Genomic DNA, 14,302 nt, shown 5'->3' with positions numbered 1-14,302 from the left:
AGGGTCATGTATATACTGTCAAGCTTTGGACAAATTTAGAAAGTCAAAAGAGTTTAAAAGCCACTTGAACGCTGATGAGTATTGATCTAATCTACACAAGACAGAGCATTAAATACAGAACTATTCTTTCAGGGATTTTTTTAAACTGCAGCTTAATTAACTGCAACCATGATGAATGACAGTTGCAGAAAACAAATATGCATTAGGCAATTATCTTTCACTCATTATTTGAACATAATTTTTGGTTTCCATTTTGGGGGAGGGTTTTTTTTTTTTTGTCCTATAAAATAGAACTGTGTCAGCCTCAGCTCAACTCCTTAGCTACTAAAGTCTTCTTTTGGTTCTAAGATTGCAAAATGGACAGAAAAAGTGGTAAGGAGGCAAAGGAGCAATGTAGACATATGAATGTACAATTGCAGTGCTGAGCAGACTGAACAACAAATCATGTCCCCAGGTTCTGACATGTCAGCCTAAACACCATCAACACTGTTATGAGGTAAAATATGGAATCCATATTGATGTCATACATAAAATGAAAATTCAGGTCAATCAAGAGACAGTGAAAACGCATGTTTTGAGGCTTTCATTTATGTCATTATATACCTGGAGGCCAATCCCTCAGAAAATTGTAACAAAAAAAAATCCCACATCAGTTTAATAATTTGCTATCCTCAGAATACAGATCTGGTGAAATATGAACATATTGATTTGATTATGAAATCAGAGTTAGGAGAGTCCCTTCGCTGACAGACCGAAACCACGATTGTGCGCAGTTTCAATCCATGCTCACTGCTGGAGCGCCCCGAGCTGCCTGGTTTCGGGGCTAAGCCACCCCGTAGAGGTGGTGAAGAGCGGGGAGACTGCCAGCAGGGTTGAGGAGAGCCACATCTCTCCTCCTCAGCTGGCCATTACTCCCTTTCCCAAAGGCGGTTGCAGTGGTGGTCAGAAATGGCCACCTCAAAGAAGAACTTGACCAGAAAAGAATGTGCAGGAGGAAGATAAGAAGAGAAAGTTTTGGTTGACCGGGTTAAACTGCAAAAGCAACAACGTAAGGTACCCTGGAATTTAAACAATAAAAAAAAATGTTCCCAAAGAAGATTTTGAAGCAGCGAAGGAGAGAGGAAAGGGAAAGGATTTGGTTTGTTTTTCTTCCCTTCCCTATACTGACAGCTAAGAGACTTAAGCAAGAAATTGAAAAAAAAAAGTATAAAGAAGATGCACAAGAAGGGAGAGATTCTTTTGGCTTCTTATTACAACTCTTAGAAATGGAGATCTGGAACTATGAGAAACAACAAAAAACGCTTGCAGAACAAGAAGACTGGGACAAGGAAGGAGCCATCTTTAATGATCAAGTAATTTTATGTGGGGGGAAAAAAAGGAAAGGGGGGAAAGAGAATGAAAAGTTTAAGATTTGAAAAAACAACCAAAAAAAGAAGAATAGTTTGAAAAATAAGTATTATATTAGAAAGCAACAGAAGAGGGGATTACAGAAGAGAGAATTAGAAGTAGAGAGACAAGGGGTAAAAAGAGGAGGGGGAAGAAGAGGGGGAAGAAGGAAAGGAAAAGAAGTTATAAAGGACAGAAACAAGATATAGAGAAACAGGGAAAAGGTATAAGAATTGAAAGTATAAGTCTGTTTAGAGATAATTGGTGAAAACTTAATTGTAAAAGGGATTCTGCAAAGGTACATGAGATAGTATTGTTATATTACAAATAGAAATAATTTTAGAAAATATGATAAAATGATGGATAAAGTATTTATTGTAATCTAGTGGAATGTTTGTTAATAAATAAATGAAATAAAGTGAATGAGAGAATTAAATTAGGAAAGGTTGGGAACATTTTAATTATTAATGATTTATGAAATATAAGTCAAGGGAAATATGGGGAAAAAAAGAATTAATTATGGAAAGTTTATAAGTGTTCCCAAGGAAGTATGATATTTAATTGAAAAGAAATGTTAAAGATGTTAAGATTTTAATGAATTTTAATGATAGAATTGAATTGGAATGGAATGAGTGCTTTATTTACACACACACACACACACACACACACACACATATATATATAAAATCTTTTTTTAAGAATATAGTGTGTATTTTAAGAATGTACCAAGCAGAATTCGATTGGAAGTTATGTATTATATTGAATGTTATAATCTTAAAGTTATACATTAAGTTTAAATAAGAGTTGAATGGATAAAATTAAAAGATATAAAGGTGTCATACTCCAATTAGTAACTACAGGGGAAAATTTGTTTAATGGGAAAAGATAACATGAAATTGAAACAGAACAGACAAAAGTATAAGTATAATGATTTGAATTGAGATGAGATCATCAAAATAAAGTTGAGAAAATTAAAAGAGGGGAAAAACTATGTAGAAAATGTAAAACAGTAATAAGATATGGAATAGAACACAAAAATGAGCATGAAATTGAGTTTGTGTCTGTATGAAGAAGTGATAACCCGGGACCATGCTATTTTCAAAAAAAGATGTTTTATTTGTATTATGTTTTTTTCATGAAAACCCAAATAAAATTTTCATTAAAAAGAAAGAAAGAAATCAGAGTTAGATTGCAGATTATATGTTCTCAAGAATATTTCTCTTTAGTAAAATAGATTTTAAAGTCATCCATCATGTTCATCGTGAAGAAAAAAAAACATGCGGAAGAGCCTTGTTTTCACCTTTCCTCTTCCTTGAAGTCACTTTAGAGACTGTTATTGCAGAGAGGAGTTTGGACAAAAGGGAACGCAAATACTCAGGTGATGCTTCTAATGAGGCACTCTTATAGTAATACCTGTAGTACTGAAAGGCCATTACTGATTTTCATAATGTGAGTGGTTAGAGTGGAAATGTTTCAAAGAAAACAGAAGACCAAATGCATATAAAATACGGCTTCAGTCATCCACTGCAGTTGCCATCTTGACACGTTCTTCCCTCCATCTCCATGCTCCTGACTAAATAGATGCTCTGTTTCTTGTCTTCCCTCTTCTACAAAGCAGAGAAATGGCATCTGGATGACATCTGGAAGAGAGGCAAAAGCCAAGTTTTAACTCTGTGGTTGTGTTTGCATAAGATGCTTATTCATGGTTAACTGAATCATGGTTTATTTTCTGAGTTTATATGGCACACTAGACTATGACTAACTATGTCCTTGGCTGAAATATTGGTAGCTAGGTTATTGTCCAGCGCGCCTCTGGATGTGTCTGTTCAGATGACCATGAGAATCTAGCTTTCCTGGGATATTGAAAAGGTATCTTGGGCCTATATAAGAAGAGTAGAAATGATTGTAGTAGAACTATTCTTTCCATTGCATTCTTCCTGTTCTCCTCATGTGAAGAGAAACACTATCATAGTCTTCTGCAACTTTATACACAAAAGAGTTATGCTATCCACTGTCCCCGACACATAAAGGACACACCAAGGATAAAAGGAAATGAAATAGGAGGAGATAATTGGTACAATGGTCTTATTCTCTCTCCTCATTAATTAAATCTATATAATTTTCTGAAGAAGGTATATGCCCATTTACCTTCATACCTACTTCCTCCATGGTACAGATCATATGTACAGGTATACGAGGGTCAAATGAATGATATGGACTGGTGAATGGATATTCAATTCATGTAACCAAGGAACAAGACCATTTCTGTCAGCCCATTTTTTGTTTCCTGGGAAGGGTAGTCTTAGCCTACTTTTCCCTTCAAGTCAACAGTCCAGGAAAGCATTGATGACTCTTTATACTATATTAGCTTTCCTCAGCAAACAAAATCACCACTCAGCCATCTTCCTTTCCTTGTGTGCATTGGCTGCCCTTTGCTGCTAGAATAATTCCCTATTGTGGACTCCTTAGTGAGCTTGGTTGCTTGCTTGCAGCTATTTTATTACCCAACAAGTAATGAAACATCTACAATCAAACAACCAAGCCCAGAGAGCACCAAGGACTCCACAGTTCAACTGAGAGCCACATTTATTCTCTTCTATTGCAGTTTCCTACCAGCAGACCATGGATTAATTTGGAAGGCTGAAGAATCTGACCCATACACTCAAAATCTGTGCAAAAGAGGATGGAATGATCTCTCTGAATCCAGGTGTATTAAATCTGGGCTGCAAATATCTGGATAGCAATTGGATACTGCCTGCCTTTTCAGGGAATCACAGCAGTAAATATTCCTCTGAATAACTCTTTAGGCCCAACCCTTCCTTCTTTTGTTCCACATATCATCTCATTAAAACCAGGCATAATGCACACATCTTATTTATTTCAATTCACATTAAAATCATTGGGTAATCCGTGACCACAGCAAACTGGGATGACTTTATAGATCCAAAAAAAGGAGTCTGAAGTGCCCATTCCTGATGTTAAAACATTAAATACTGATTTTAAACACATTTGAAATTTGTTCAAACATTCAGTCAATTTACATTCTTGATTCATGAGCAAACATCCATGAAATGACAGGGACTAGAAAAATTTTTCCTCAGATTAAAAGCCATTTTGGTGGAGTTGAAGAGGGAGCAGGAAGTAATTTCAATGTTAATTCAGCAGTCTTTCTGATTGTGGGGCCGGTGGCGGTCTCTGTTGGTAATCTCTGGGCACTGGCTGGGATCTTTATGTTCTTTTTAGTTCCCGCATAGACTAGATCCAAAAGGAGGTTAGGGAAAGGTAGAAAGAAACAAGCAAAAATTTTGAAATGATTGTTCTAACTACCTGTTGGTTGAACCATGAAAAAAACAAATGAAAGGTTGGTGGGATAGAAATGTCTTTTACAGAAATCTCACTGAATGTTCTTCTCTTTAATATGCTTAATAATATTTTCTCCACACTTATCGGGGACAAACAAGCCTATCACTTCTGTCTTTGCTTTCTCTGGTACAAATCTGCCAGCTTTCCCTTCCTGTAGTAATGAGATTAATTTGTTGTGATGTTGCAAAATTGAGTTAGAAGAAGGGTTTCACATCTGAACTCTTTAAGAATTCTCAGGAATATCATCTCAATCAAATGAGCAGTCATTGTTTATTTTTTTAAGCTAATGCCTTTTCCATTTGTCTTACTTCTTCAACTTCTTTCTATGTTTCATCTTTTTTCTTGAAAAAGTTTCCATTTTTGTTCTTATTAGTTGATCATCTGTATCAGGGCTGGAGCTGATGTGTCATATTTACCTAACCTTATTTGACATTAAATTTTCACTTGTAATTTTGTCTCCATGCAGGAAGCAGAAAGAAAAGTGTAGGTTTCAATTAAATATCATAAGATGGGATAACTCAAAGGACCTTTCTGGAAGGACCTTTCTGGATAGGGATAGAAAAGTGTTTTTTTTTTTTCCAAATGTGGGAGTGCATTTGGAAATTTGACAGCACACAGCAAAGTCACAATTCCTAATGGGCATGATCAATAAAAAAACATCAATTTGTCAGAAGACAAGCTTAAATTGTATTTACACAGCACTTGTAACCTGGAAATTGAGTTAAATTATTTTGAAGATATACAGAATACACTGAAGCCAAACAATTTAATTCTGTAAGACAGCTTATCAGGAAACAGTCACTCAACGTTTTCCAGCTCATATATATGCTGTTTTCATCTGATTGGAATTGGAAGGAAAGAAAAAGATCCAATCCTAACTATACCCAGAGACTTTCTCTTTATGTCTTTGGGGCCTAACAACTACACTGTTGTGTGAAAATGGCCTTTAAAACTGATAGCAATATTCCATTTATACAAATTATTTACAGCTTTATTTAAAAAAACCAACAACGCCAATTCTCCCTACTATTAGGCCTAACAGGTTTGAATTGCAAAACTCCCAATGATTTGCTGCCATTGACTGGTCATTCAAATTTGTGCAGCCCAGATTTCGTGATTTTACCTAATATACAATCAAAACAAGCTTATCTGAATAAGTAACTGATTGGGTAAATAATGCAGAATAGAATAATTATAATCTCCCCATCTGGAAATGCAATCTGCAAAATTTTGGACATTCAACCCCTCCTCTTGTATTACCCTGGATGGATATATTTATAATCCTTCTGATACTTAAGGGGTGACCATTCCTTTGGCACAAACCAGGATCTAGCTCTGATTAAACACAAATCACAGAGACTCAAGATGCAGAGCAAAAATAATAAACACATTATGTTTAATGCCAGTTGAAATAAGCAAGACACGGGCTTTTTTTTCTGGTGTTAATTTAAGACTTGTGGAGTGGGGGGGAAGGCTGAAAGCATGCTTGCTTGTGTACCCCAAGAACTTGTCCCATGTTCAAATTATAACTCAGCAGCAATTTGATTTCACATAATTCTCAGCCCAAGTCTTGCATTTTGTCTACCACTCATTCAACTTTATCTTAACTGTCTGGAGCAATACTGCTTAATTATTATTCTAATTGCGGGGGTGGGGGGAATGGGACAGATACATGAAAAACTCTCCAATTGTTTATCAGGTTAAAAAAAGTAATAGTCTCTTAGGGATTTAATGACTATTGGACTTGGTCAAGACACTGCAATAAATATTTCTGTCTGGCTCAGACAGTGAATCTGCATTGCCATTGCTTCATTCTTACAAAACAAAATGAATGCTAGAGGTGGCGTTGTGTAACCCAGCAGAAAGTGGGGACTGGCTATGAACATTTCAGAAATATGACATTGCTCTTGGTTAGATAGAACTTAATGATATGACTCTGAACAATCCAAAGCATTGCAATTGCCTTTGATCAGACTGAAATAGCATTGCAATAATTATTGGCATTGTTAATTAATTAATTAATTAGACTATTTTTAAAATCCCTCTATGCTATATAAGTGGCTGTTGGGCTGCTTTTTAGACATTGTGCCATTGGCCAGAAGTTATTTGGGGTGGAGTAAAATATTTAGATAACAGTTTATCAAACAACCTGCCGGATAGCCCTTACTAATTTGAATCCATTTAAAAGAAATGAGAGAAACTGGGTATAAAATGACAATTTTAAAAGAAAATGCTCTCGTGGGCTTGCACAAAAGAAACTATACAATATGTTTGATATTTTGTGTGAACTGATATTTGAACATGCAGCTTACATGAATATTTATGCCAGTTCAAACCTAAATGGAACTTCTCATCTGTGTCAATGTAGCTGGCCAAGGATTATTTTAATTTGGAACTGCAATATTTTTCCTTCTTGAATTCTCAATGAAAATGCAAATTGGGATTAAATAACTACTGGCAGAAGTAAACAGAGTTTATTCAGACCTATTATTGCTAAAATGAAGCTTGTTATTATTTTCAAATCTATTGTTTAACTTGAGTTGGAAGAAGTAAGAGTATTGAAAATAAAAGTATAAAAGTTCAGTATGATCAACTGATCTGATCTGCTGTTGCTACTATAATTTGATTTGTATATGTAACTGCTTCATGCACAACATGGAAAAAGCAGGAAGGGAGTTCAATTACCACCCTTTATTCACCTTGTTTTATGATTTAGGCTATAGATTCCAGCACAGGGGGAAAAAGGGAGAAAAAACAGCAAGAAACATCAGTCATACCAAGAATCAAACATGATAATGATAATCCTAATTGTGTAACTTTGAAGATAAATTGCACAAACAATGTGGTAGCATCTGAAAACTTAGGCTAAACTATGTCCATCTTACATCTCACCAATTCTATACAGTTCTAGAAACTCATAAAGAAAATCCTGGGTCAACATGACATCTACGGCTTAAGGGAGACATGAAACATAACAAATGTTTGGAACAGCAGTGAAGAAGATAAAGCAACAAGTATTCTATCTGGAGTATCATACAGACAGATTAATTTCAGTGAGCCTGCTGCCAAGCTCATTGTTTTAATTTAATTCCAAGGTGTCAGCCTCAAAGAGCTGGTAAAATATTTACATGCATGCACACTAGCACACAACCGAGAAGGGGAGGAAGTAGCTGAGACCAATCTAACCAGGCCCTTCTTCCCACTCATCGCCAAACATCTCAAGCAACAGAGGTTTCCAACCAAGCTGTCCAAATTTCTGTTGGAGCTCCCAAGAGGGGTTATGAACTTTGTTCTGCAAAATAATTGGGCATGCTTGCTTTCAAACCAAGAAGAAAACCTTCATAGATCCAAGAGATTAATCACATGTGTCTAAACTATTTGTGATCCAGGGCTGGAAATGAAGAAACAAATCAGTGAAGGGGGCATAATGATCAAACTGACTAAAAGGCTGTGATTCTGATTTCCCCCCCTATGGCTTTGGCAAAATATTCTTAAAGGTTTAAGGCATAAATTTATAATCTATATTTCTTCTGCTACATACATATATGAAGCCCAGCTGTGACACACTGACAAGCATGGATGAGTCAGTTTTGTTATTTTGCCTTAAGAACCTTGAAAAGGATTGAGTAAATCATACAGTGTGTAGTAAGGATTCCAGAAGTCACAACAAGGAGACATAAGGGCTCTTATATTTATCATCTCTCTTATAGTGAATATTTTATCTTTCTCGGGGAATGGCTTAAGACATTCATTGTCTTTTACCCAAGGTATAAACATGCCGGTTTCTCTCACTCCATATACAAAAGTCATCTGGACTATCAACTGAATAATCTATTTTGCTATATCTATTTAGGGACTCAGGGAGTGTACACACTGTACAATCTTTTATCCAACAGAACCTCCTAGAAGACCAACAGGAGCCATTGGGAGGCACCATTCATCTTTCCCAACATTGACTGCCTTAAGCAATTGCTTCATTCAGTCTCATAGTATGGCCAGTCTTCACTTAAGACTGCTCTTATGTATGCTTATTTGAGCAGAACAATTCCATCTCTGATTTCTTGTCCCTTATGGTGAGCTCATAGGACTTAGCAGATGGCAGGAAAAACAGTAACATTCATGCAGAGTTATCTTTAAAAATTTCCCTAATATAGACTGGGACAATACAACTGACTAAGCCAAAAAATAGTTTGCTTATTTATAGAGTAAAGTGATCATTTGTGGGTCTTACAGCACCTTACCTTTAACTTGCCAAACCTTTCCAAATAAAAAAAATATTTTTGTTTTACTACCATGCTGGGAATTCTGGGCTCCACATTACAACCTGTGGACCATCTGGCAACAACCACATAAGGCTCTAAGGCCCCCAACTTTTTGGGCACCAGGGACCAGTTCCGTGGAGAGATATTGTTCCATGAACCAGAGGGGGTTGGTTTCATGTGCTCCCTGCATCCTGTGGATGGGGCTTCACTTATTTACGCAGCCTGGTTTCTAGCATGCCATGGACCAGTGCTGGTCTATGGACTGGGGGTTGGGGACTCCTACTCTAAGGCATTTAAGGAGGGTCATATCTAATCTTTTATTTACATAGCAAGTCCAGGTTGATTCCTCTCTTGAGGCCATTTCCCAACTGGGATGGTTGTTCTCCAACAGCAACAGCTCCTAAATATCTATGTTAGCCTATGCAAAATGGCTTGCTGGAAGTATTATGAAGACTATTAAAAAATGGTTCCTATTGTTGCTTAATATCCCTTGGATCAAAAACTGCTAAAATGTTGTCCAGTTAGTCTTTAGTGGAGGATGTTGCTCACTCAATCCCATCCTTGTATCCAATTATATGGGCACAGAACTGAAGCCTTAAATATACTGATGAACAAAACAGTTGCAGAGTTTATTGTATTTCTAGTTCATTGCTAATTTATATTTTGACTTTCCTTGCCATTCTTCATGCAAATAGAATTACTCTGACAAGCAGAGGCAAGGTCACGAGAGAGCACAAAGGCAGATTGTAGACCAATCACAAGCAATTGCTAATAGCCAAACTGGTGATCTGGTTTGTATGATGATATTAGCATGACATTTGGAAGGATTATTTTTTTTAACCCATTCCATTTTAGATAAATAGAATTGCAAAGAGAAAAAGCATCTTTTGTGAAAAATAATGTGAATTTAATCAGGGTCAAACTTTTTTGCTCTTTGCTTGGCTTTAATTTTATCATGCAGATATAGTGGGATCTACAGAGGCTATTTTTTTTCTTGCAGGTATTTCATTTAACCATGCATGAAAACCAAATATTAATCATTTTAATGTGCACAAGGATTGCAGAAATTTAGAGCTTAATTTGAAATATTGTACATACTTGATGATAAACTAAAGTCTTTAAATATCATCTTTTTCAATCTTATATTTGTTTCTTTTTCTGCAGACAAACATACAAGCATAATACTGTCAACCCAGGGCCTATATAAATACAAAAAATAGGCATGGGGTTGCTTGATCAAGTCAATAGCACCGTCATGTTGGAAGAACGTATCTTAGAGAAGAAATCACTGCCTCGCTGGCATGCAGACAGTGTTGTCACCCCCAGTCAAGGGTTTCCATACGCATCCAGTGAAGTTATGATGGACAGCACCAAGATCCTGGGGGTCCAAATCATACTGATAATGGCTTATTCTCTCATCATTCTGCTGGGATTCATTGGCAACTCCTTGGTCATCTACATGATAGTGAGATACAAAACCATGAGGACTGTAACCAACTTTTTCATAGCTAACTTAGCTCTGGCTGACTTAATGGTGGATACTTGCTTGCCCTTTACATTGGCTTACACTCTATTGGATGAGTGGAAATTTGGGGCTGTCCTTTGTCACTTGGTGTCCTCTGCTCAAGCTTTAAGTGTTCATGTATCTATTCTCACCTTAACCGTGATTGCCCTCGATAGGTACAGATGTATTGTTTTTCATCTAGACAGTAGAATATCAAAGAAGATCAGCTTCACCATCATAGCGATTACATGGCTGGTTGCTGCTCTCCTAGCTAGTCCACTGGCTATCTTTCGAGAATACAGATATGAAGAAATTCCATCCATCGAACTCAGAATAGCTGTCTGCTCGGAGAAATGGCCTTCGGACAACAGAGATGCCACTATATACAGCTTATCCATGCTCATCCTGCAATATGTCTTCCCTCTTTTTATCATCTGTTATGCCTACATCAGGATATGGTTCAAACTGAAAAGCCACATCAGTCCTTCTGCTAGAAATGACACTCACTCTCGCAGGAAAAAGACCACAAAGATGCTTTTCATGGTCGTTGTGGTGTTCGCTGTGTCTTGGCTACCGTTCCATGCTTTCCAGCTTGCCGCAGACCTAGATATGGCACTTGCCCTCCATGATTATAAACTTCTTTATACGGTATTTCATGTCATAGCCATGTGTTCCACTTTTGCAAACCCCTTGCTCTATGGCTGGATGAATAAGAACTACCGCAATGGATTCCTTATGTTCTTCCGTTGTCAGAAAAAACCAGAGAGGCTCTATGCAGAGGGTTCAATTCGGGGGAGGTCCTTTACTTTCAAGGCTACTACCTTGAATGGGAGCATCAAGCACTCAACTGGTGATGGACAGCTACCAACACCGCTTTAGTACACAGCAGCTTTATCTCCACATAGGGCCTGAATCTCAATGTGGGCCACCTAAAACTGTTGTTTCCCCCCCTAAAAATAAAAATTTATTGAATTGCCAAAATGCTGTCATTGTCATAGTTAGATGAAAGCACCTTATCTATTGGTCTCTTAAGCCTTGTGTACCATCCATTCTGCTTTCCCAAGTTAAACAATCCTTGCCTCCAATTTGTTGTGTGAAGCAGAAATCATGTCATTCCAGCATGCTTTAATTTATGAGAATTTAGTTTTACTGTTTTTTGAAGGACAGGAGAAATAGCAGACTGGATTATTTCACTGCTTTAGGCATTCAGAGGGAATTAAGGTGTTTGCAACAATATTGGCAAACCACAGCATCCAATGGTAGTGTTTATTTTAATTTCCTGCAGATTTTTTTGCACTCCTCATACCAAAGATCTGTCTTAGATTCCTTAATCAGAATTCTAGGTCAACAAAAGAATAGGAATGAAAAAGATGTATAACACATATGTGATATGAAAAGTTGTTCTAAAGTAATTAATTCTAACTTCTCCAATTATTAAAAAAGGCAAAATTTGCTTTTTGATTTCCAGCCGAAAAGACTGACTCTAAATGTTTTTAGGCTAATAGTTGTTGATAGTGACATCCACACTGCACTCCACAGTCAATTTTTGCATTTCATTCACTGGTTAAAGTGATTGTTCAATCTTGTTCTTCAATAAATAAATATTTATTTTGGAAGTTTGAAATTCCGGTTCTTCTTGACTGTCATAAATATTTCATATTATGAGATTGCTTTCCTACTTTTTTTGTTTGGGAGATTCTAAGGTATCATCCACATCCTTCATTCTTGGTAAATGTCTTATTGCAAAAAACATGTCCTATAATATCGGTAGCCCTTGACTTCACAAGTCATTAAGTGACCATTCAAAGTTACAACAGCACTGAAAAATGTGACTTATGACCATTTTTCAAAGGTACAACCTTTGCAATGTCCCCATAGTCACATGATCAAAATTCAGATGCTTGGCAGCTGGTTCATGCTTATGATGGTTGCAATGTCCCAAGGTCACATTTTTCACCACCTTCTGAGAAGCAAAGTCAATGGGGAAACCAGATTCATTTAACAACTGGGTTACTAACTTATCAACTGCAATGATTCACTTAACAACTGGGACAAGAAAGGTAATAAACAGGGGCAAAACTCATTTAAATGTCTCACTTAACAACAGAAATTTGGGGCTCAATTGTGGTTATAAGTCGAGGACCACCTGTATTTATGTCCACTCACTTGAGCAAATCAGATTCTGCATGTATATTATAGAAGAACAGATTTTCTTTATCCAGAATTCTCAGTTCTTCTAGTGTTTGATAACTCCAGGGGGAAGGAAGAGTAACTGCAAAGAGCAAATGTGAGTATTGTGGCAGTACACTGAGACATCTGCACCAAGACAAATTCCTTCTGTGTGTAATCACACTTGGCCAATAAAGAATTCAGTCAGTCAGTCAGCAACGTACTGTCTCTAACTGAAATTTACATAATTCACTGCCAACACATATCAGTTCTACCATTGCTCCAGTTGATCTTTATCCAGAATTGTTCAGAAATGCTACGGGATATTGGTATTGTCAACTCATAAAATATTTTGTATACACGGTTTATAGTTGACAACAGAAAGAAGGGGGGGGGAGTTTCAAAGAGCAGGCAGCAGTGTGGAATCGAAAGTACATTCCATTCATATTTTCTGCAAAGACTAATTATATGGCTGAAGCTTCTGCCCGAAAAAATCTAATTGGAGAGCATGATTGATGACTCTTGGCTATGGACGTTTTTTGTTGGATGATACACCCAGAGGGGTGGGGTGGGGGGGGAAAGCAGGATCAAGGGTGACAATGAATTATGTATCTCAGAGTTGGCTACGCCCAGGTTAGTGCCGGACATAGAATTTTACCTTCAAATAAATCCTCTTTAGTTTTGGGAGTAAGGCTCAAGGCTCATGATTTAATTGGAATAACTGCCGGAACCCTGACAGATATCCTTGACAATGGCATTTGCTCTGGGTCCTAGTATGTAAATGAAATCTTCATTAGCTAAGGGAAAGGAATGGAGCCAAAAGATTTATAATGGGATTAGATATGTAATGGATAACTATGTCATCACGATGCCCAGTGAAATAACCATCACAACTTGCTGCCAATGTACATTAAAAGATCTATCTGGAAGGAACCTTGGAGTCTTTTCTTTCTTGGATCATGAATAGTACTCTATCTGTGACTCTCGAGACACATGATTCTGTCTTTTAGCAGATCAAATAAATACTAAAACATTTCATGGTAAGTTGTTTCCCCTTTTTGACCAAAGAAAAAGAGAGAGATGCAAGTGTTGCAAAATATGCCACGAAGTAATATTCCATAAGTACATTTTGTGTACGAAGAAGATACATGCTTGAGGCAGATATGTAAGTTGTAGCATATAGGTCATGATGTCATGATGCAGACTACTTCTTACGTCCCTTCTGCAGAGGCCCATGCTTGCATCAATGGTGATAGCTTCAAACAAATTGCACATTACTTTCCGTGTAGGTGAACCGACTGCAGGTCTACCATATCCCAAACGAAAACCATTGAAGAAGGGCCAGTTGCAGACCTTGTGGAGTTGGAAGGTGATTCTTTTTCCGGAAGTAGTTCCCCCCGCCACCCATTGCGGTTTCCAACAAATGCAGTCAAGCCTCTCCAGAGGCACAAAGAGAAAGCCCTTGTGTGGGAGAACTCCACCAAAGTCTTGCCTTTTATAACTAAGAAAATGGGCGGAGGTGTCAATATTTGTGAGCAAATTGTGAGCAGAAGAACAATGATTTCCCTTCATGACTAGTATTTAGAGGCATACTATCCCTGATCTGGCAAGTAAGATA

At 37.2% G+C, this 14,302-nt stretch overlaps 1 protein-coding gene across 5 annotated transcripts in view; it reads left to right on the top strand.

Annotated features, from left to right (window-relative positions):
- LOC113433806 (neuropeptide Y receptor type 2-like) overlaps positions 1 to 11,496 on the top strand; it is a 62,098-nt gene extending 50,602 nt beyond the window's left edge. For 4 of the 5 annotated variants that reach the window (XM_087924292.1, XM_087924290.1, XM_026696591.2 and 1 more), the window contains one exon: positions 10,176 to 11,496. In XM_087924292.1, coding sequence (XP_087780418.1) covers positions 10,234 to 11,394 — 1,161 coding nt within the window. In that variant the 5' untranslated portion in view covers positions 10,176 to 10,233 and the 3' untranslated portion in view covers positions 11,395 to 11,496. Of the gene's footprint in view, positions 1 to 1,250; positions 1,353 to 10,175 lie in introns of those variants that run through there. The other variant, XM_087924293.1, reaches the window with a different exon arrangement.
- The last annotated feature ends 2,806 nt before the right edge of the window (positions 11,497 to 14,302 follow it).

The sequence above is a fragment of the Pseudonaja textilis genome, chromosome 2 (assembly GCF_049901715.1).
Source record: "Pseudonaja textilis isolate UNSWEBS1 chromosome 2, rPseTex1.2, whole genome shotgun sequence".
NCBI lineage: Eukaryota > Metazoa > Chordata > Lepidosauria > Squamata > Elapidae > Pseudonaja > Pseudonaja textilis.
This window is presented reverse-complemented; position numbering and strand designations above follow the sequence as displayed.